At 44.8% G+C, this 21,304-nt stretch overlaps 1 protein-coding gene across 1 annotated transcript in view; it reads left to right on the forward strand.

Moving 5' to 3' along the window:
- The window catches only part of LOC109909633 (laminin subunit alpha-1), a 78,051-nt gene that overhangs the window by 54,974 nt on the left and 1,773 nt on the right, over positions 1 to 21,304 (forward strand). Inside the window, exons 28-56 of the mRNA XM_031796755.1 lie at positions 373 to 629; positions 956 to 1,045; positions 1,182 to 1,375; positions 2,741 to 2,883; positions 3,041 to 3,251; positions 3,407 to 3,563; positions 4,794 to 5,004; positions 5,268 to 5,384; positions 5,636 to 5,799; positions 5,989 to 6,127; positions 7,037 to 7,139; positions 8,874 to 8,990; positions 9,358 to 9,540; positions 10,180 to 10,334; positions 10,722 to 10,865; positions 11,156 to 11,437; positions 11,832 to 12,107; positions 12,275 to 12,419; positions 12,988 to 13,129; positions 13,854 to 13,968; positions 15,825 to 15,992; positions 16,321 to 16,472; positions 16,827 to 17,006; positions 17,362 to 17,551; positions 17,694 to 17,800; positions 19,578 to 19,767; positions 19,987 to 20,139; positions 20,363 to 20,516; positions 20,867 to 21,217. Of these exons, the coding sequence (XP_031652615.1) occupies positions 373 to 629; positions 956 to 1,045; positions 1,182 to 1,375; positions 2,741 to 2,883; positions 3,041 to 3,251; positions 3,407 to 3,563; positions 4,794 to 5,004; positions 5,268 to 5,384; positions 5,636 to 5,799; positions 5,989 to 6,127; positions 7,037 to 7,139; positions 8,874 to 8,990; positions 9,358 to 9,540; positions 10,180 to 10,334; positions 10,722 to 10,865; positions 11,156 to 11,437; positions 11,832 to 12,107; positions 12,275 to 12,419; positions 12,988 to 13,129; positions 13,854 to 13,968; positions 15,825 to 15,992; positions 16,321 to 16,472; positions 16,827 to 17,006; positions 17,362 to 17,551; positions 17,694 to 17,800; positions 19,578 to 19,767; positions 19,987 to 20,139; positions 20,363 to 20,516; positions 20,867 to 21,217 (4,990 nt within the window). The remainder of the gene's footprint in view (positions 1 to 372; positions 630 to 955; positions 1,046 to 1,181; positions 1,376 to 2,740; positions 2,884 to 3,040; positions 3,252 to 3,406; positions 3,564 to 4,793; positions 5,005 to 5,267; positions 5,385 to 5,635; positions 5,800 to 5,988; positions 6,128 to 7,036; positions 7,140 to 8,873; positions 8,991 to 9,357; positions 9,541 to 10,179; positions 10,335 to 10,721; positions 10,866 to 11,155; positions 11,438 to 11,831; positions 12,108 to 12,274; positions 12,420 to 12,987; positions 13,130 to 13,853; positions 13,969 to 15,824; positions 15,993 to 16,320; positions 16,473 to 16,826; positions 17,007 to 17,361; positions 17,552 to 17,693; positions 17,801 to 19,577; positions 19,768 to 19,986; positions 20,140 to 20,362; positions 20,517 to 20,866; positions 21,218 to 21,304) is intronic.

Below are 21,304 nucleotides of genomic sequence, written 5' to 3' on the forward strand. Positions count from 1 at the left end.
AGACTATTATGTTTTTCCAACTTTGTGGCAACAGTTTCAACATGACAATACCCCATCCACAAAGCGAGGTCCTGACCTCAACCCCATCGAACACCTTTGGGATGAATGGAAACGCTAGCCAGGCCTACCTCACTAATGCTCTTGTGGCTGAATGGAAACAAGTCCACGCAGCAATGTTCCACCATCTAGTGGAAAGCCTTCCCAGAAGAGTAGAGGCTGTTAGAGCAGCAGAGGGGGGGGACCAACTCCATATTAATGCCCATGATTTTGGAATGAGATGTTCGACAAGCAGGTGTCCACATACTTTTGGCCATGTAGTGCATGTTCTGTATTGTGGTGTTGTCCATTGCTGCTAACTTGTGCTGTGTGTAGGAGTGTGCCCCGGGCTACTACCGCCAACCAGTGACTGAGCTGAACAAGCGGGGGAAGAGACCCCTGATCCAGCCGTGTGTGCCCTGCCGTTGTAACAACCACAGCCAGGCCTGTGACCTGGACACGGGAGAATGTCTGGGCTGTCAACACAACACAGCAGGGGAGCACTGTAGCGTGTGTTCCTCGGGGTACTATGGCGACGTGAAAGGCTCCGTCAGGGACTGCTCGCTGTGTGCCTGCCCCCTCAAAGAGAACAGGTACCTGTCTCACTCTCCTCTCAGCCACACATGTTCTGATAAGTGAGGTGTTCTTGAGTTTAAATGTCTCATTCCACACAGAGTGTATTTTAAAGAGATTGATACACACATATTGATTGCACACTATTGTAAAGAGCACATATTAAATCTCATAAGTAAATGTGTTTTCCTTAGAATGCTGAAGCTAATTTGGTCTACAGTGGAGTTCAAGCAGGATTCAGTGAGTGTCCTCTGATAATAGAGGTCTTAGCCAGCAGGGGGCAGTGAGGAGATATTGTAGTCTGCATAACACTGTCTGACATAGTGGGTCTATTGTTGTGTGTCAGCTTCAGTCCTACCTGTGCTCTAGAGGGAGTGGTGGGAGACTTCCGCTGCAACGCCTGCAAGCCCGGCTATGAGGGGCGCTACTGTGAGCGGTAAGAGAGAGTACTACAGTGTCGCCTGTTGGATGTCAAGTGTGTCATTACATACCATCAATACAACTCTTAAGACAACCATTTTATTCTCTCTCTATGTGTTTTTTCTTTCTCTCTCTCTCTCCCCCTCTCTCAGGTGTTCAGTGGGTTACTATGGGAACCCGTCTGGTCCAGGAGGGAAGTGTGAGGCGTGTCAGTGTAGTACTGCAGGTTCTCTCCATCCGGCATGTGACTCTCTGACGGGCCAGTGTGAATGTAAAGCCGGGGTCAGGGGACGCCTGTGTGACCAGTGCGAGGCGAGACACGTCCTGGACGGGGACCAGTGTGTCTGTGAGTATCCTACTCTTTGATTTGTGCAGGGCTTACCATTATATGGACAGACAGTGCATTCGGAAGATATACAGACCCTTCCCCTTTTTCCACATTTCTTACCTTACAGCCATATTCTAAAATGGATTAAATAAATGTATTTCCTCATCAATCTACACACAATACCCCATAATGTCTAAGCAAAAACAGTTTTTTAGAAATGTATAAAAAATAAAACCTTATTTACATAAGTATTCAGACCCTTTCCTAGAAGACTCGAAATTCAGCTCAGGTGCTCTGCAGCACTCCACCAATCAGGCCTTTATGGTAGAGTGGCCAGACAGAAGCCGCTCCTTAGTAAAAGGCACATGACAGCCCGCTTGGAGTTTGCCAAAAGGCACCTGAAGCACTCTCAGACCATGAGAAACAAGATACTCTGGTCTGATGAAACCAAGATTGAACTCTTTGGCCTGAATGCCAAGCGTTACGTCTGGAGGAAACCTGGCACCATCCCTACGATGAAGCATGGTGGTGGCAGCATCATGCTAATGGGTTGGTTTTCAGCGGCAGGGACTGGGAGACAAGTCATTATTGAGGGAAAGCTGTACGGAGCAAGGTACAGCGAGATCCTTGATGAAAACCTCAGACTGGGGTGAATGTTCACTTTCCATCAGGACAACGACCATTCAACGCAGGAGTGGCTTCGAGTGGCCTGTCTATGAGTGGCCGAGCCAGAGCCCGGACTTGAACCCGATCAAACATCTCTAGAGAGACCTCAAAATAGCTGTGCAGCAACACTCCCCATCCAACCTGACAGAGCTTGAGACAATCTGCAGAGAAGAATGGGAGAAACTCCCCAAATACAGGTGTGCCAAGCTTGTAGCGTCATACTCAAGAAGACTCCGAGGCTGGAATCGCTGCCGAAGGTGCTTCAACAAAGTACTGAGTAAAGGGTCTGAATACTGATGTCAATGTGATATTTATTTTTGAATACATTTGAAAACAAATCTAAAAACGTGTTTTTGCTTTGTCATTACGGGGTACTCTGTGTAGATTGATGAAGTGGGGGAAAAACTGTTTCATTACGGGGTACTCTGTGTAGATTGATGAAGTGGGGGAAAAAACTGTTTCATTACGGGGTACTCTGTGTAGATTGATGAAGTGGGGAAAAAAACTGTTTCATTACGGGGTACTCTGTGTAGATTGATGAAGTGGGGGAAAAAACTGTTTCATCCATTTTAGAATAAGGCTGTAACATAGAAAAATGTGGAAAATGTCAAGATGTCAAGGGGTCTGAAGAATTTTTTTATGCACTACACACACACACACACACACACAATTAACTGCAACTTTAGAATATGTCCTTGCTCTCCCCCCTCCCCTCAGTGTGTGATGATGAGTGTACCAGGGTGCTCCTGGATGACCTGGATGCAGTAGAGTGCTCCTTCCTGTCTGTCAACCTGACCGGGGTCATCCTGTCACCCTACAGCACACTGGTCAACTTGGAGAACAACACGCAAGAGGTCAAGGTAAAAGAGGAGTCATATTATACCTCTCTGTCCAGTAGGTTTTTAAATCATCTTTTGAATCCCGTCTCCTGCCTTGTCTTAAGTTAAGAAGTACTCAGTACACATTCAGTGAGAGAAAGACTGTTGTCAAACACTTATGTCGTCATTTCTCTCCTAGACTCTGATGTCTTCGTATAGGAGCCCAGACTATCACCTGACCAGGGATGAGGAGGACATGACAAACCTCACCCAGGACATAGACGGACTGCTACAGAAGGCTATGGGTGTGTCTGCTGATGGAGAGGAAGTGGCCCGGTCCACAGAGAACAGCGTTACCCAAGGGGCTGAGCTTCTGGAGTACATCAACACCATTCAGACTTCTACACAAGGTGCTGCCACAGGACATCATGCTATATGAAAAGGGTTCCATTGCTAATGGGGTCAAAAATGATCCTTGTTTCCTTGTTGATGCTGCCTACTGTTTTCATTTATGTTTACAAAAGCTGTTAACCTGTAAGCCCTTCCCTCTCTGTGATTGGCTCAGCCCTGGCGGAGCAAGCTGGCCGTCTGAACAGGACAGACAACGTGGAGATGAACGAGGCTAAGAGCAGACGGCTAATGAAGCAGGTGGCGGCCATGTTGGAAACAATCAGAGTGGTCGACTTAGCCCAGGCCAACGCCAGCATCTCTACAGAACTCTGGTTGGTTAGCCGTATATTTTAAGTAGTCTATCCTTTCTGGATTCAGTCCCATACAACCACCAGCTCTCTGCACTCAGAAGTCAACTGTTAATACCACTTAACTAGAAAAGCTCTGTAGGGTCTAAGTAACACTGTTCCTTGTTATACTACAGTGATTGAGTGTACTGGAACACTGCTCTGGGCTCTATTGCTGTAGTCAAGTTGTATTAGACTATAGTACATGGATGTGTATTGCTGACTAACCCTCCTGTGTGTTGTGTGTGTACTATAGTTGAAGTGACTGCAGTGTACTGTATTCTAACCCTCCTGTGTGTTATGTGTGTACTATAGTTGAAGTGACTGCAGTGTACTGTATTCTAACCCTCCTGTGTGTTATTTATTTATTTACCTTTATTTAACCAGGTAGGCAAGTTGAGAACAAGTTCTCATTTACAATTGCGACCTGGCCAAGATAAAGCAAAGCAGTTCGACAGATAAAACGACACAGAGTTACACATGGAGTAAAAACAAACATACAGTCAATAATGCAGTATAAACAAGTCTATATACAATGTGAGCAAATGAGGTGAGAAGGGAGGTAAAGGCAAAAAAGGCCATGATGGCAAAGTAAATACAATATAGCAAGTAAAATACTGGAATGGTAGTTTTGCAATGGAAGAATGTGCAAAGTAGAAATAAAAATAATGGGGTGCAAAGGAGCAAAATAAATTAATTAATTAAAATTAAATACAGTTGGGAAAGAGGTAGTTGTTTGGGCTAAATTATAGGTGGGCTATGTACAGGTGCAGTAATCTGTGAGCTGCTCTGACAGTTGGTGCTTAAAGCTAGTGAGGGAGATAAGTGTTTCCAGTTTCAGAGATTTTTGTAGTTCGTTCCAGTCATTGGCAGCAGAGAACTGGAAGGAGAGGCGGCCAAAGAAAGAATTGGTTTTGGGGGTGACTAGAGAGATATACCTGCTGGAGCGTGTGCTACAGGTGGGAGATGCTATGGTGACCAGCGAGCTGAGATAAGGGGGGACTTTACCACACCTCCTGTGTGTTATGTGTGTACTATAGTTGAAGTGACTGTAGTGTACTGTATTCTAACCCTCCTGTGTGTTATGTGTGTACTATAGTTGAAGTGACTGTAGTGTACTGTATTCTAACCCTCCTGTGTGTTATGTGTGTACTATAGTTGAAGTGACTGTAGTGTACTGTATTCTAACCCTCCTGTGTGTTATGTGAACTGTAGGGCTGCCGAAGCTCTCCTCCAGAGGGTGCAGAAGCACCTCCAGGAGCCCCAGGGAGTGATAGAGTCCCAGACCCTCAACATCTCCAGCAGTCTGACCCAACACCAACAGCAGCTAGTGGACGCCCAGGCCCTTCTGAACACTGCCAGGGAGAACAACAACCAAACACACACCCTGCTGGGCAGCATCAACACCAATCTGCCACAGTACCAGGTCAGGACACTCACATTACTCAAGTACTTTACATGTAGTACAGTTTGTCATTACTGTTCACGTGCAGAAAGGCCAAATTATATCTGGTCATTTTTTGTCAGATATAAGCATATAAATGTCAAATGTAGGTTGGTGAAGTAAATTTATTTAGAATTTCACTCATTTTCAAACATCTTAGTTATATAGGGGCTATACAGTTTTCCAGTAGTAGTATTTATTTTGCGTGTGTGTGTGTGTGTGTGTGTGTGTGTGTGTGTGTGTAGGATCTGAGGCAGAATGTGGGCCGGCTGAACCAGACGGCAGAAACACAACTGGAGGAGACTCAGGACATCCTGGCTGATGCTGTCAATCTGGCAGAGGACATGAGCAACGTCACCTCTGTGAGTCACACCATAACGCCATATTACCACCATATCCATGTCAAATACATGTGTTGTGTGTCAATAACTTTTATTTGTTGATTTAAACTTTATATTTCAAGGTCAGTAGAGGTCAGTAGCGATTGTACACATTTTTTTAGGAAACCTGGTCAGTGTAAAAATATATATAAATCATTTGGGTACATGTAGTTTAGGCAACAGAATCTGAGTCCATTCTAACTGTTTATTTTGGTTATATGCGACTTGTAAAGCAACTGGAGGGGGCCAAGGAACAGCTGGAGCAGTGGAACCCCATGTTGAGGAAGCATGTGGATGCTCTGGTGATGGAGCTGAGGAAGCAAGAGGCTCTGGAGCTGGTCTACAAGGCTGAGGACCACGCCCAACAACTGAGCAAGAAGGCCCAGGCTCTGCAGAGGTGTGTGTGTGTGCCGGCGAGCGGGTGGGCTGGTGTGTGTGTGTGTGTGTAAACTTCTACATATGTACCCTTTCAAAGGGGTTTTATGGGTATTTCAAAACCCCTCGTCATCACAAACATTAGGCGCTTGAAATAGGACTAAATATCTATATTTAGTACATCAGCCTCACCTTGTCTTCCTGTATGTAGTTCTCTAGCGGAGGTGATGAATACCACTCTGAAAGCCACCAGTGCAGCACATGCCAACTCTAACATCAGAGTTAACATCCAGCCTGCAGAGGAGATGGCTAACCGAGCCATCCTGACTGCTGCTATGGCCCTCAACATGGTGAGTCGCCGCTCATTTACTGTCCCTTCAACTATTAATATCAGATCATGGAATAACTAGACTGGTCCCAGATCTGTCTGGGCTGTCCTATGGCCGAACACCATAAGAGTTGGAAAGACAGCACAAACAGATCTGGGACCAGGCTAGAGAACTTCTCAACTCAAATCAAATGAAACTTTGATGTGCCAAATACAACAGGTGTAGACCTTACCGTGAAATGCTTACTTACAAGCCCTTTACCAACAATGCAGTTCAAGAAAGAGTTAAGAACATATTTACCAAATAAACTCAAGTAAAAAATTATAAAAAGTAACACAATAAGATAACAATAACGAGGCTATATACAGGGGGTACCAATACCAAGTCAATGTGCGGGGGTACAGGTTAGTTGAGGTCATTTGTACATATAGGCAGGGGTAAAGTGACTATGCATAGATAATAAACAGCGAGTAGCTGCAGTGTAAAAAATAAATGGGGGGGGTCAATGTAATAGTCCAGTGGCCATTTAATTAATTGTTCAGCAGTCTTATGGCTTGGGGGTTGAAGCTGTTATGGAGCCTTTTGGTCCTAGACTCGGCGCTCCGGTACCGCTTGCCGTGAGGTAGAAGAGAGAGCAGTCTATGACTTGGGTGACTGGAGTCTTTGGCCATTTTTTTTTTATACACTGGATATGCAGTGTGCTGTGGGTCAGAAACCTGAAAACAAGTAGTGCCGTAAATAACTGTCTTTCTCTGTGTGTGTGTGTGTGTGTGTGTGTGTGTGTGTGTGTGTGTGTGTGTGTGTGTGTGTGTGTGTGTGTGTGTGTGTGTGTGTGTGTGTGTGTGTGTGTGTGTGTGTGTGTGTGTGTGTGTGTGTGTGTGTGTGTGTGTGTGTGTGTGTGTGTGTGTGTGTGTGTGTGTATGACTGTAGACGGCCCAGCAAGAGGTGTCACTTACTGATCTGGGATCTGAGGCTGTGCAGTGTAGTGCTAAGATACTGGCTGAGTGTCTGGCCCTGAAAAACAGCACTGGGGGTGAGTTGGAGCACACACACACACACACACACACCCACAGTCTACCCATTCGTCTTGTACCCAACGAACCCATTCAGTGCCATTCAAAATCCCATTTTCTCTAACCCCTAAACCTAAACTTAACCCTAACTCTAAACCTAACCTTAACCCTAACTCGTACCTGTACCCTAACCCGAAAACCTAACCTTAACCCTAACTCTAAACCTAACCTTAACCCTAACTCTAAACCTAACCTTAACCCTAACCCATACCCTAACCCGAAAACCTAACCTTAACCCTAACTCTAAACCTAACCCGTACCCTAACCCTAGCTCCTAACCCTTAATGTAATTCTAACCCTAACACTAATGCTAACCTTAACCCTAAACCCCCTAGAAATAGCATTTGACCTTGTGGGGACTAACAAAATGTTCTCAGTTGGTCAAATTGTTGTTTGTTTGCTATTCTTGTGGGGACTTCTGGTCAACACAAGTATAGTTAAACACATCCACACAAACACACACTAAAGTGCATTCGGAAAGTATTCTGACCCCTTGACTTTATCCACATGTAGTCACATTTCAGCCTTATTCTAAAATGGGTTCAATAGTTTTTTCCCCTCATCCATCGACACAGAATACCCCATAATAACGAAGCAAAAACAGATTTTTAGAAAGTTTTGCATCATTGTCCTGTTGGAAGGAGAAGCTTCGCCCCAGCTGATGTCCTGAGCGCTCTGGAGCAGGTTTTCATCAAGGATCTCTCTATACTTTACTCCGTTCATCTTTGCCTCAATCCTGACTAGTCTCCCTGCCGCTGAAAAAACATCACCACTACATGATGCCACCACCACCATGCTTCACCGTAGGGATGGTGCCAGGTTTCCTCCAGACGTGACGCTTGGCATTCAGGTTAAAGAGTTCAATCTTGGTTTCACCAGACCAGAGAATCTTATTTCTCATAGTCTGAGAGCCCTTTAGGTGCCTTTTGTCAAACTCCAAGCTGGCTGTCATGTACCTTTTACTGAGGAGTGTCTTCAGTCTGGCCACTTTGCCATAAAGTCCTGATTGGTGGAGTGCTGCAGAGATGGTTGTCCTTCTGGAAGGTTATCCCACCTCTACAGAGGAACTCTGGAGCTCTGTCAGAGTGACCATCAGGATCTTAGTCACCTCCCTGACTAATGCACTTCTTCCCCGATTGCTCAGTTTGGCCGGGCAGCCAGCTCTCGGAAGAGTCTTGGTGGTTCCAAACTTCTTCCATTTAAGAATGATGGAGCCCACTGTGTTCTTGGGGACCTTTAAAGCTGCGGACAATTCCTTCGACCTCATGACTAGTTTTTTTTCTGACATGCACAGTCATCTGTGGGACCTAATATAGACAGGTGTGTGCCTTTCCAAATCATGTTTAATCAATTGAATTTACCACAGGTGGACTCCGATCAAGTTGTAGAAACATCTCGAGGACAATCAATGGAAACAGGATGCAACTGAGCTCAATTTCGAGTCTCATAGCAAAGGGTCTAAATATTTATTAAAATAACGTATTTCTGTTTGAAATTTGTATACATTTGTAAACATTTACAAAAACCTGTTTTCGCTTTGTCACTATGGTGTATTGTGTGTAAATTGATGACTTTTTAAAAATTAATTTTAGAATAAGGCTGTAACGTAACCAAATGTGGAAAGGGTTAAGGGGTTAAATCTTTTCCGAATGCACTGCATTGTAGTAAACGTGACATGTCTCTGTCTCTCCTAGGTCTCCTCGCTAACATCAGTGATGTGACAGACAGAATGGCCTTGTTGATAAATAACCTTCATAACACCAGCAGACTGATCCCAGAGTCAGCCTTCCTGCTCCATAGCCGGCCCAACGGTGAGTGGTGCTGCCAAATGATGCCCTAATAATTGTCCTTTTATGTATCATTTCTCCTACATCACACTCTAGTACTTTCATGATCTCTTCCCTGTGTTAAGTCATAAAAACAACATTCAACAACAAGTCAAAAATGCTACATTAAAAATGTTGTACTTTACAACTTTCTGAGCTGTTTTTTCTCACTTGAAAAATGTCTCAACCACTGGATGAAAATAGTAGATATCAACTAATGATTATCACATAAGTCATATATTGAACACTTCATCATATACTCAAAGACACCCTAAACAGTGGGAAAACAGAGAACAGCATGAAATGTGGTACCTCAGTACATCACTCACGTTGACTGTGCTGCCCCCTGTAGGCACCAGTGAGCAGGTGCTGGAGGCCAAAGAGCAGGCTGCCATGGCCAACTCCTCCCTGCAGAGGGCACTGGAGCACCTGGAGGAGCTCAGGGTCAGACTGGAGGAGTCCAGCAAGGCAGTGGCCCAGGCCAAAACCAGCGTCTCCAACACAAACCAGCTGTTCTCTGACTCACACTCAACCGGTGGGGCTAACATATTCTTCTGACAACCAAATATGGTTCTAGCTAGATTATAGCTAGCAGCTTTGTCATGCCAGTGTTTTCTACAGTGTTTTTCACCTTTGCTTCCACCCTTTCCACAATAAATCTAGAATCCGGAGTTGAAACAATAACAAAGCAAAAACCGTGCCTCCATTTTGGTAAAAATCTGAAGGAGGGGGTTTGAGAAAGGTAACCACAGGACAAATTCATAGACAGAGCTATGGATGCAAGGACTGACCATCCATGATATACAGTGTTTGTTTACATTTATAAATATTGTTTTACAAACATTGGAGTAAAACAAGCTGATAGTTAGTGATCTGATGGGGTGTGACAGTTGAACTATACTCAGGAGGCATTTCCAAGTTATATTCTTCAAGATTCAATGGTATATAATCATTCATTTATAAGTTCAAACATGTATGTAGCATCTAAGGACTCCAGCTTTCAACCACACCACATTTAGAAGCCAAGTAGTGTCTCAAATACCTGTTTAATGTTATTACCATGTTATCGTGATATATCAATTACAGGCTCATTTCTAGACATATTATGTGACTGACATAGATGAGTAAGATGACATTAGCATTACTAACCTGTCCTATCTGTTGTCCCTCTTAGCCAGGACTGCTGAGTCTAAGCTGAATGAGGCAGAGAGTCGTACCGAGAGGCTGTATGACCGTCTTAAACCCCTGAAGACCCTGCGGGAAAACCTGAGCAGAAACCTGTCTGAGATCAGAGAGATGATCAACCAGGCCCGCAAACAGGCTGCCTCGGTTCGTCACTGCTGCTGGACTACACACACAGACTCAAAACACACACACACACACTGTACACCAGGGATCATCAACTAGAGGAGCGGGTCTTGCATACATTTGAATGTCTCAGATTTACAAAATTACAATCACTTGTCTAAGATTTACAAAATTACAATCACTTGTCTCAGATTTACAAAATTACAATCACTTGTCTCAGATTTACAAAATTACAATCACGTGTCTCAGATTTCCTGGTGTCCAACTATTTGTTTTTTGCTCAGAAAACTTGGGGTGGCCAAATAGAACCACCATCCCGCGGGCCGCCATTTGGGAACCCTGCTGCACATGGACCAACACTCTGTCCTCAACTCACATACTGATATTGTCCTTTTCTCGCCGGTACAGATCAAGGTGTCAGTGCTGGCAGACAAAGACTGTGTGAGGGCCTACAAGCCTGAGATGTCCTCCAGTAACTTCAACACTCTAACTATGACCGTCAAGACCAGCGAGCCTGACAACCTGCTCTTCTATATGGGCAGCAGCTCCAGCGTGAGTCACCCACCGAAAGTACCTCGTAATGATTACCCATAAGTCTGTTTTAAACTAAAGTCTATATAATCTACATTCAACCAGAGAGTTATAAATAATCTATAAACTACCCTTCATAAACCCTTTATAATGTACGTCAATGCTACCGCTACTACTACATGATTCCATATGTGTTATTTCATAGTTTTGATGTCTTCGCTATTGTTCTACAATGTAGAAAATAGTACAAATAAAGAAAAACCTTTGAATGAGTAGGTGTGTCCCAACGTTTGACTGGTGCTGTATATCAGGTGGACTTCATGGCAGTGGAGATGCATCGTGGCAAGGTGGGGTTCTTGTGGGATGCGGGTTCAGGCCACGCCAAACTGGAGTACCCCGACATCCAGATCAACAACAACAAGTGGCATCGCATCAACGCCACACGCTTTGGGAGGCACGGCACGCTGTCAGTCCACCAGCTGGAGTCAGACCCCCTGCCCGCGGTCAAGACCAGCTCACCACGCTCTGCTACGGTCCTGGATGTCAACAAGTTTACCCTCATATTTGTTGGTGGCCTGGGAGGCCAGATCAAGGTACAGTCACACCTGGCTGGGTCATTTTCACTCAGACATGGTTCTAGCCACCACCTTGGGTGCTTGAGAGCTTGAACTGGTTCAATTCAAGTTACATCCATAACCGTGGGACAAATCACTATAAAAAATATTTCCTAGTCCTTGTATTAGTGGACCGATATAGCCCCCTCGACAAAACATTCTCAGCACCCTTACACCATTGGCGAAAGAATCGCTGCACCCTCACCCCCAAACATCTTCCCACACCTATGGTTACGTCAACAACGCGTATCATTCTGTATTCTCCCCCAATAAAACTTTTAAAAAACATTAAAGTCCCTTGACACAAAATTACAAAGGACATGCAAAGCACTGAGATAATCTGAAACCATTTATTCAAATCTCTTTTACACAGAAGTCCTCCGCAGTGAAGATGACCCAGTTCAAGGGCTGTATGGGGGAGGCGTCGCTCAACGAGAAGAACATCGGGCTGTGGAACTACGCCGAGAGGGAGGGCCAGTGTCGCGGCTGCTTCATGAGTCCGCAGACGGAGGAGACGTCCTTCCACTTTGATGGCAGTGGCTACTCAGTGGTAGAGAAACCCCTCCGCTCCACCTCCACTTCCATCGTACTGCTGTTCAAGACCCTCTCCCCCAACGGCCTGCTGCTCTACCTGGCCTCCAATGCCACGGTATGCCCCCTGCTGACCCACAAACACACTACAACCACACTGAACAGTCTGTATTTGTTTTCTAGATGTACATACTGTAGTGGAAAGCTATCGTCCTCTGCTGTGGCAAGTCAAATTACCTTCTGGGGACTATAAAGATTGACTGATGTATTTATTTGTTATTTCAGAGGGACTTCCTGTCCATTGAGCTGGTGGAGGGCCAAGTCCATCTAACCTTTGAACTTGGCTCTGGTCCTCTGACCCTCTCCTCCAACAAAGCCTATAACACTGGCAGCTGGTACAAGATCACCCTGCAGAGGAACAAACGCAAAGGTCATAGTTCATAGTTTATAGGCTAAGAGTTATATAGGGTATAGTCGGGCATCCACAATTTTCTGGGTCACAGTCAGCTTTTTTCCCCTGGAGCTTTATTGAGACCGTGTATATCCCTGTTATTTTGTAGTGGTTGTCCTGGAAAAATGCCTATAGGATGTATGTAATACAGACCTGGGTTCAAATACTATTTCAAATAACTCAATTACTTTCACATACATTCAAAGTAAGTATTCAGATATCTTTTATTTGAAAAGACAACTAGGAAATACACGTGGAAAGTATTTGAAAATACTCAAATATACTGACTCAAATACACTCCCATCCATTTAACCCAGGTATTTGAAAATAGTATTTGAAATAAGTATTTGAAAATACACTATTTTGTTTTTACAAATAACGATTCAAATACTCAAATAAAAGCACATGTTTTAGGCACGGCTGTGTATTTGAAAATACTCAAATACACAGAAAAAAGTATTTTAAATAAGCAGATACTTAAATATACATGTATTTGAAACCAGGTCTGATGTAAAGTAAACTGTTTTATTTCTTTCCATCCTCCCAGCTTATATATCTGTGATGGCTGCAGACAACTCATCAGACAAAGAGATTATAGAGGCAGAGTCTCCTGGCTCCGCCTCTGATCTCAACCGCTCTGACCTGGACCCAATCTACATCGGGGGACTGCCCATGTCTCGACCTATCAGGTACTGGAAGTACTTTGGCACATACTTCACCTACCTGCTAAATACTCCTAGTTGATATGCAATTGTGTTGCTGTGATTCATATATTTTTGGTGTAGCTTCTTAAGGTTACTGTATGCTTCTCAGTCTAAACAGTTTGCATATATATTATCATAAAATGTATTGACGTTTTTGTTTATTTTGGTGTTGGGTAGCATTCAGCAGGGGATTTTTCAGCTGTTCGAGAACCTATTTTTTTTTCTTGGGGCTTGTTGAGGGTCGGTAGCCAAAGTCTATGCCCCTTCGTCAGTGATTGGTCAACAGTAAGGATTCTTCAATGAAGTGTATGTTGTCATTCAATGACAAATGACTCGTTTTCATGCACATTTTCTCGCTTGAGATATACTGCACCAGACATCTTAGTTGAATGTAAGACCTCGGCAAAAATGTCAAAGTGAAATAAACATTTCTTGAGTTATCTTAATTAATTCAGACTATTTTGAGGAAGTGTACTTGTTGCTACGGCGTGTCAAGAAGGACAAACAGTAATATTGCGGCTTTTAAGCGAGTTTGCAAGGCACAGACGTTCACATTGCCTAGCCAAGATCTGCTAGGATCAAAGCTAGTATTTGGATGCCTTTAGCCTTCTGCATAATGTCAATATTTAGCTTAGTGTTTGAGTTGTTGTATTTAATTGTTTTTCTACATTAAGTAAATTAACATAAGGTAATTGAAATCTCTTTGCAGGAGACAAGTAGTAGCACGGTCCTATGTGGGCTGCATCAAAAACATGGAGATCGCCCGCTCCAACTTTGACCTTCTCCGAGACTCCTATGGTGTCAAGAAAGGCTGTGTGTTAGAGGTAAGAAAGGCTGTGTGTTAGACGTAAGAAAGGCTGTGTGTTAGAGGCTAGAAAGGCTGTGTGTTAGAGGTAAGAAAGGCTGTGTGTTAGAGGCTAGAAAGGCTGTGTGTTAGAGGTAACAATGGCTGTGTGTTAGACGTAAGAATGGCTGTGTGTTAGACGTAAGAAAGAGTGTGTGTTAGACGTAAGAAAGGCTGTGTGTTAGAGGCTAGAAAAGCTGTGTGTTAGAGGTAAGAAAGGCTGTGTGTTAGACGTAAGAAAGGCTGTGTGTTAGAGGTAACAATGGCTGTGTGTTAGACGTAAGAATGGCTGTGTGTTAGACGTAAGAAAGGCTGTGTGTTAGAGGTAAGAAAGGCTGTGTGTTAGAGGTAAGAAAGGCTGTGTGTTAGACGTAAGAAAGAGTGTGTGTTAGAGGCTAGAAAGGCTGTGTGTTAGAGGTAAGAAAGGCTGTGTGTTAGACGTAAGAAAGGCTGTGTGTTAGAGGCTAGAAAGGCTGTGTGTTAGACGTAAGAAAGGCTGTGTGTTAGACGTAAGAAAGGCTGTGTGTTAGAGGCTAGAAAGGCTGTGTGTTAGAGGCTAGAGAACTGAAAGTAAAGAACCTAAATGTATATATTTCTTCCTTAATGGGCCTTATCCTCTCTAAACAAATGAAAGGTAGACAGGGGTATTGGGAAGAGTGAATAGTGACAGTGACAGTTGTGGCATTTGATTTTTGCTGTTGATTTTTGTAAAGAGGAAGGTGCCCAGCAGTACATGATGATGGCATATTGTTGCACAGAATAGAAAAAGCCTTCCCGTATTCCCTATGAGTAACAGCCTCGCTCTGTAAACTGGTCATCTCTGTATACCCGTCGCAAGACGCACTGGTTGATGCTTATTTATAAAACCCTCTTAGGCTTCACCCCCCCCCCACCCTATCTGAGATACCTACAATAGCCCTCATCCTCCACGTACAACACACGTCACATTCTGTGAAAGGTCCCAAAAGCACACACATCCCTGGGTCGCTCGTCTTTTCAGTTCGCTGCAGCTTGCGACTGGAACGAGCTGCAACAAACACTCAAATTGGACAGTTTTATCTCCATCTCTTCATTCAAAGACTCAATCATGGACACTCTTATTGACAGTTGTGGCTGCTTTGCGTGATGTATTGTTGTCTCTACCTTCTTGCCCTTTGTGCTGTTGTCTGTGCCCAATAATGTTTGTACCATGTTTTTGTGCTGCTACCATTTTGTGTTGCTACTATGCTGTGTTGTCATATGTTGCTGCCTTGTTATGTTGTTGTCTTAGGTCTGTCTTTATGTAGTGTTGTCTCTCTTTGTTATGATTTTCTTCTTCCTCTGTCGAGGAGTATGAAATATCGGACCAATGCTCAGCGTGGTAAGTGTCCATAATATATTTATTAAACTGAACACAGAAAACAAAAGAACAAGAGAAATAAATGAAAACCGAAACAGTTCTGTATGGTGAAACACAGACACAGAAAACAACTACCCACAAATCAGTGGGAAAACAGGCTGCCTAAGTATGGTTCTCAATCAGAGACAATGATAAACAGCTGCCTCTGATTGGGAACCATACCAGGCCAAACACAGAAATACAAACATAGAATACAGAACATAGAATGCCCACCCCAACTCACGCCCTGACCAAACTAAAGCAGAGACATAAAAAAGGAACTAACGTGACACTCTTGTTGTGATGTGTGTTCTGTCCTATATTTATATTGTATTTATCTTTTTATCCCCCGTCCCTACAGGAGGCCTTTTGCCTTTGGTAGGCCGTCATTGTAAATAATAATTTGTTCTTAACTGACTTGCCTAGTTAAATAAAATACAAAAACGTGTGTGTTCCAGCCAATCCGCAGTGTGTCTGTACTGAGAGAGGGCTATGTGGAGCTGCCATCAATGTCTCTTGGCTCCCAGGGGGAGCTGCTGGCCTCCTTCTCCACCCGCAACCACACTGGCATCATCCTGGCAGGCTTCAGCAAGGCAGGCACCCGCAAACGCAGACAGGCACGCCAGGTAAGTGTGTATCAGTGGAGACTGGTGGAAGGAGCTATAGGGGGACGGGCTCATTGTAATGGAATGGAATAAATGGCACAGAGTCAAACGTGGTTTCCAGGTGTTTGATGTGATTGATACCGTTCCATTGATTCCATTGTAGCCAGAGTCCTCTTATAGCTCCTCCTACCAGCCTCCACTGGTGTCTATACCCATGTTTTTCACCATAGCAGGAGTAAAGAGAGCTTTATGGTGACTGTAGCATGATTTAGTTGGAGTTCTCTAACCAAGAAAATGACTTAATAAGATTAGAGCGTATATTGACAGCCTTCTCTGGGTTTCCAATCAGCCCATCCTGGCGGTCATGCTGGTGTCGGGGCACTTGGAGGTTCACGTCAACATGGTGGAGGGCGGGAGCGTCCACAAGGTTGTGGTCAAATCACGCTCTGGGAGCTTCAGTGACGGACAGGAGCACTCTGTCATCCTACAGAGGAACAGGAAGTGAGTGGCACCAGGAAGAGGGACTGATTAAGCTGTAACACAGATGATGATTTCATGCTGATGGATGGTTCTAAATGATAACATTCATTTGAAATGATCCTCCATCAGATCGTTGTATGCTGATGTTATACATAGGCCTACACATGGTTGATGAAAGGGTGGATAACAATCAACTGCTATGGGATTAAAGTCACTTTGAAATGACCGTTGAACAGCAGTAAATATTGCATATTGTACCTTTTTTAAGAATCATATATTCCAGTGTGGAATAATATACAGGAAGTCTTTTCCAAGGGGAATAACACTGCAGAGTTATTACTGACACAGTCCTCTTTGTGTGTCTCGTCTATCCAGGACGATGACGGTACTGGTGGATGAGGACCACCAGGAGACAGTGCGCCTGTCCTCGGAGAAGGCCTCTCTGACCTTCTCCTCTCTGTACATGGGTGGCCTCCCACCAGAAGAGGGCGTCGGACTGCTACGAACCACTTCCTCCTTCTACGGCTGCATCAGGAACCTGGCCCTGGATGCCAAGTGAGTCACACGCCCAATACACTATGAAACCATGTTTAGTGCAATTTATATCAGAATCATAGGCCCTGTCAAAGTGTATGCCATTTGAAGGCAATGTTAGCTAAATGGTGTTGTGGTTTGCTTATGTGTTTTGACTTGAAAGACACATGAGTAGTTGTGGCGTGACTAGAGTCATTATGTTCTGGAGATAGATATGTTATACAATAGCAGGTAGATAGAACAACTTGATTTTTCCCACAGGGAACTTCGGTGTGTTTATCTCGCTACTGTCTTTGATGTCATTGCTATGGTACTGTCAGGAGATGGATGGTATCCATAGTAACCCAAGGCTCTGACCAGTGCTGTGTCCCTATAGGTTGTTGGACCTGTCAGCTGCAGTGAAGTACCACAATGTGGACATGGACAGCTGTCTATTGGAGGAGAGGCCTAAGAGGGTCCTCCTACCTGATGACACTGACCTGGAGGCCGAGCCCACCCTGGACCCTTCCAGACCCCCTCCACCACCCCCCACTCAGCTCAGCGCTCTCACCCCCGGCACGCTCACGGTAACACCCACTAAAATACATACAGCTCTTATTATTAGGATAAACAGCAGCTCTTCCACCTTCCAACAGGTCACCCTGTCGTCATCGATAGTTCCTCGACTTTTCCTTCATTGTTCTTTGGTCACTCTGTGTCTCTCTCCAGTGTGCATCGATGGACAACAGCACATCCCTCCCAGAGGCCAGTCAGTTTGGCATCTCCAGACACAGTCATAAGGTCCTCAACATCAACCCCAACACAGTGAGGAGGAGGTCAGTACTAAGACCTGGCTCATTCAACTACCGTCTCCCTTCATCAAAATCTCACAACTTACTTTTTCACAAACAGATCATATGATATTTCAATGATTGTCACAATTCTATATGCAATATTCTATATGGTATAATTCTATATGCAATATTCTATATACTATAATTCTATATGCAATATTCTATATGCTATACTTCTATATGCTATAATTCTATATGCAATATTCTATATGCTATAATTCTATATGCTATAATTCTATATGGCATATTACAGATTCACACTTCTATGGTTCTATAGGCTTACATAGTGTTGTATCTCATTTTTTACATTTTAGCCTTGATATCAGTTGGCCCATAGCTACATGTGTAAAACAGGGTCAAGCCAACATTCCAGTACATTGAAGTGGCGTAGGAAGGTAAGATCCAGTATAGTGCATAGCAAAAAGCACTCAATCGTCGATTCCTTTTCTCTGAGCCTGAGTGCACATTGTATCTCTTCATTAAAGATAGGAATTTTAATTGCTGTCCCAGTAAGTATCTATAATTCACGAGGCACTCTGGCTCTGCTTGGAAACGAGCAGGTCTAACGTTACACATTCCCATTGACTTGGCTTGTAGTCTTTTCAGGTGTTCCACTGCAGCCTACATTATGTGTAATTGAGAGGAAGGCACAGTTCAATAAGCCCAGATCTGTTGTCACCTTCTATAGCCTGGTCCCAGATCTGTTGTCTCCTTCTATAGCCTGGTCCCAGATCTGTTGTCTCCTTCTATAGCCTTGTCCCAGATCTGTTGTCTCCTTCTACAGCCTGGTCCCAGATCTGTTGTCTCCGTCTATAGCCTGGTCCCAGATCTGTTGTCTCCGTCTATAGCCTGGTCCCAGATCTGTTGTCTCCGTCTATAGCCTGGTCCCAGATCTGTTGTCTCCTTCTATAGCCTGGTCCCAGATCTGTTGTCTCCTTCTATAGCCTGGTCCCAGATCTGTTGTCTCCATCGTTTGCCTGGTCCCAGATCTGTTGTCTCCGTCTACAGCCTGGTCCCAGATCTGTTGTCTCCGTCTACAGCCTGGTCCCAGATCTGTTGTCTCCGTCTACAGCCTGGTCCCAGATCTGTTGTCTTCTTCTATAGCCTGGTCCCAGATCTGTTGTCTTCTTCTATAGCCTGGTCCCAGATCTGTTGTCTTCTTCTATAGCCTGGTCCCAGATCTGTTGTCTCCGTCGTTTGCCTGGTCCCAGATCTGTTGTCTCCTTCTATAGCCTGGTCCCAGATCTGTTGTCTCCTTCTATAGCCTGGTCCCAGATCTGTTGTCTCCTTCTACAGCCTGGTCCCAGATCTGTTGTCTCCTTCTACAGCCTGGTCCCAGATCTGTTGTCTCCTTCTATAGCCTGGTCCTAGATCTGTTGTCTCCTTCTATAGCCTGGTCCCAGATCTGTTGTCTCCTTCTATAGCCTGGTCCCAGATCTGTTGTCTCCTTCTATATCCTGGTCCCAGATCGGTTGCCAACTCCTATGGTCATTGTCATGCCAAACATGCTGTGCTATACAGCACGCAAAGATCTGGGACCAGGCTAGGTTTTTGGTTGGTGGATTTATTCAACAATATAGGATTATTATGAGATGGTCACGGCAATACAAATTGTCATATCCACTTCGTCATTGCCTATATAGAAGTCTAACAAACCTTTAACAAACGTCTTTATCTTACTGCAAATCATGGATAACTCCAAATAGCCTCGTCAGTGGCTGAAACGCTTCATATGTCTTCTCGTTTCTCTCCCTGACAGTTTCTCTCTGGAGCTGTCTGTGCGTACCTTTGCCCAGAGTGGTTTGATCTACTACATGGCCCACGCCAACCAGATGGACTACGCCACTCTGCAGCTGCTAGGGGGTCGTCTGTTCTTCACCTGTGACAAGGGCAGCGGCCCCGCCACCGCCTCCTTCCCTGTGCCGGTCAACGACGGCCAGTGGCACACAGTTAGTGACCACACCCTTCTGGGCCAAAAGTGATAGTAGATTGCAGTGTTTGTTTGGGTCAAATTGCATTTTGGTCAATTCAGGGGATGCATAACAAAACTGCGACAATTCAAGATAGTTTGAAATCATGACTGAAAGCAGTGATATTACCAGGTAGGTTGTCAGGACTCGACTCTCCCCAACCCTGTAACGTGTGTGTGTGTGTGTCTCCATGTGCAGGTGAAGACAGACTTCAATAAGAAGAGTGTGGTAATCAGTGTAGACAGCCAGGCGTCAGCTCCAGTGCTGGCTAAAGGCAACACTCTGGATGTGGAGAACAAGCTGTACCTGGGAGGACTGCCCCATACCTACACCGCCAAGAAGATAGGCAACGTATGTCACACTACACCACATTCTTTATTCTTAAAACTGCATTATTGTTTAAGTAAGCATTTCACTGTATTCAGAGCATGTGACATATTTGATTTGATTTTCTATTCATGCCGAAATTGTTTTTTTGATTATCGTTTCGGTCTTGAAAGCAGGTGGTACATTTCCTGCCGAGTAAATGTTTATCCATAACCCCAAATGTGAAAATTTATATTCGCTCATCCAGGTGACCCACAGCTTGGCGGGATGCATCCAGAAGGTGATCCTGAACAGCGTTGAACTTGACACCCAGAGTCCAGTGTCTGAACACTCGACTGCTCACTGTTTCACTGCAGCCCAGGACGGGACCTTCTTCAATGGGAGAGGATATGCTGCTCTGAGTGAGTCTACCACCATTACATGTCGCACTTTAAGGCAAATACTCAGGTAAACAAGACATTGTTTTAGATTCAAATGCCAACTATATATAAAAGAAAATATGTCCCTAAACGTCAGGAAAATCCAACATGGTCATCATTTCTGTTCCATTTTCAACCGGAATAATGCTTAGGAAGATACCAACAAGCTCAGTACATAGATGACCATGTTTTATAACACGTATGTGAGTGTCTACGGGACATATGTCCTGACTGCATGACAGTGGCATGAAGTGGTTTGTCCTTTGCAGTGAAAGAGGGGTACAAGGTGGGCTCAGAAGTGACAGTGGTATGAAGTGGTTTGTCCTTTGCAGTGAAAGAGGGGTACAAGGTGGGCTCAGACGTGACGGTGGCGCTGGAGTTCCGCAGCACGGCGCCTGACGGGGTCCTCCTGGGGGTCAGCAGCGCCAAGGTGGACGCCATCGGCCTGGAGCTTGCCAGTGGACAGGCGGTGTTCCACGTGAACAACGGCGCCGGGCGGGTGTCGGCCACGTCGCGGCTGGGCCGGTGGCTGTGTGACGGCCGCTGGCACACCCTGCTGGCCAAGAAGACCAAGAACGCTCTTAGTCTGAGCGTGGACGGGTTCACGGTGCTCACTGACAACCCCCACCCCCAGTCTACCTCCGCTGAGACGAAGGACCCAATCTACGTGGGAGGCTTCCCTGGTATGCCCCTCTCTAGAAGAAAACCTTCATTCTCTGTCCAGAAACAACCCCTAGACCCGAAAATCTAGAAACTTCACTGAACTGGGC

Source organism: Oncorhynchus kisutch, linkage group LG18 (assembly GCF_002021735.2).
Source record: "Oncorhynchus kisutch isolate 150728-3 linkage group LG18, Okis_V2, whole genome shotgun sequence".
In the NCBI taxonomy this organism is placed as follows: domain Eukaryota; kingdom Metazoa; phylum Chordata; class Actinopteri; order Salmoniformes; family Salmonidae; genus Oncorhynchus; species Oncorhynchus kisutch.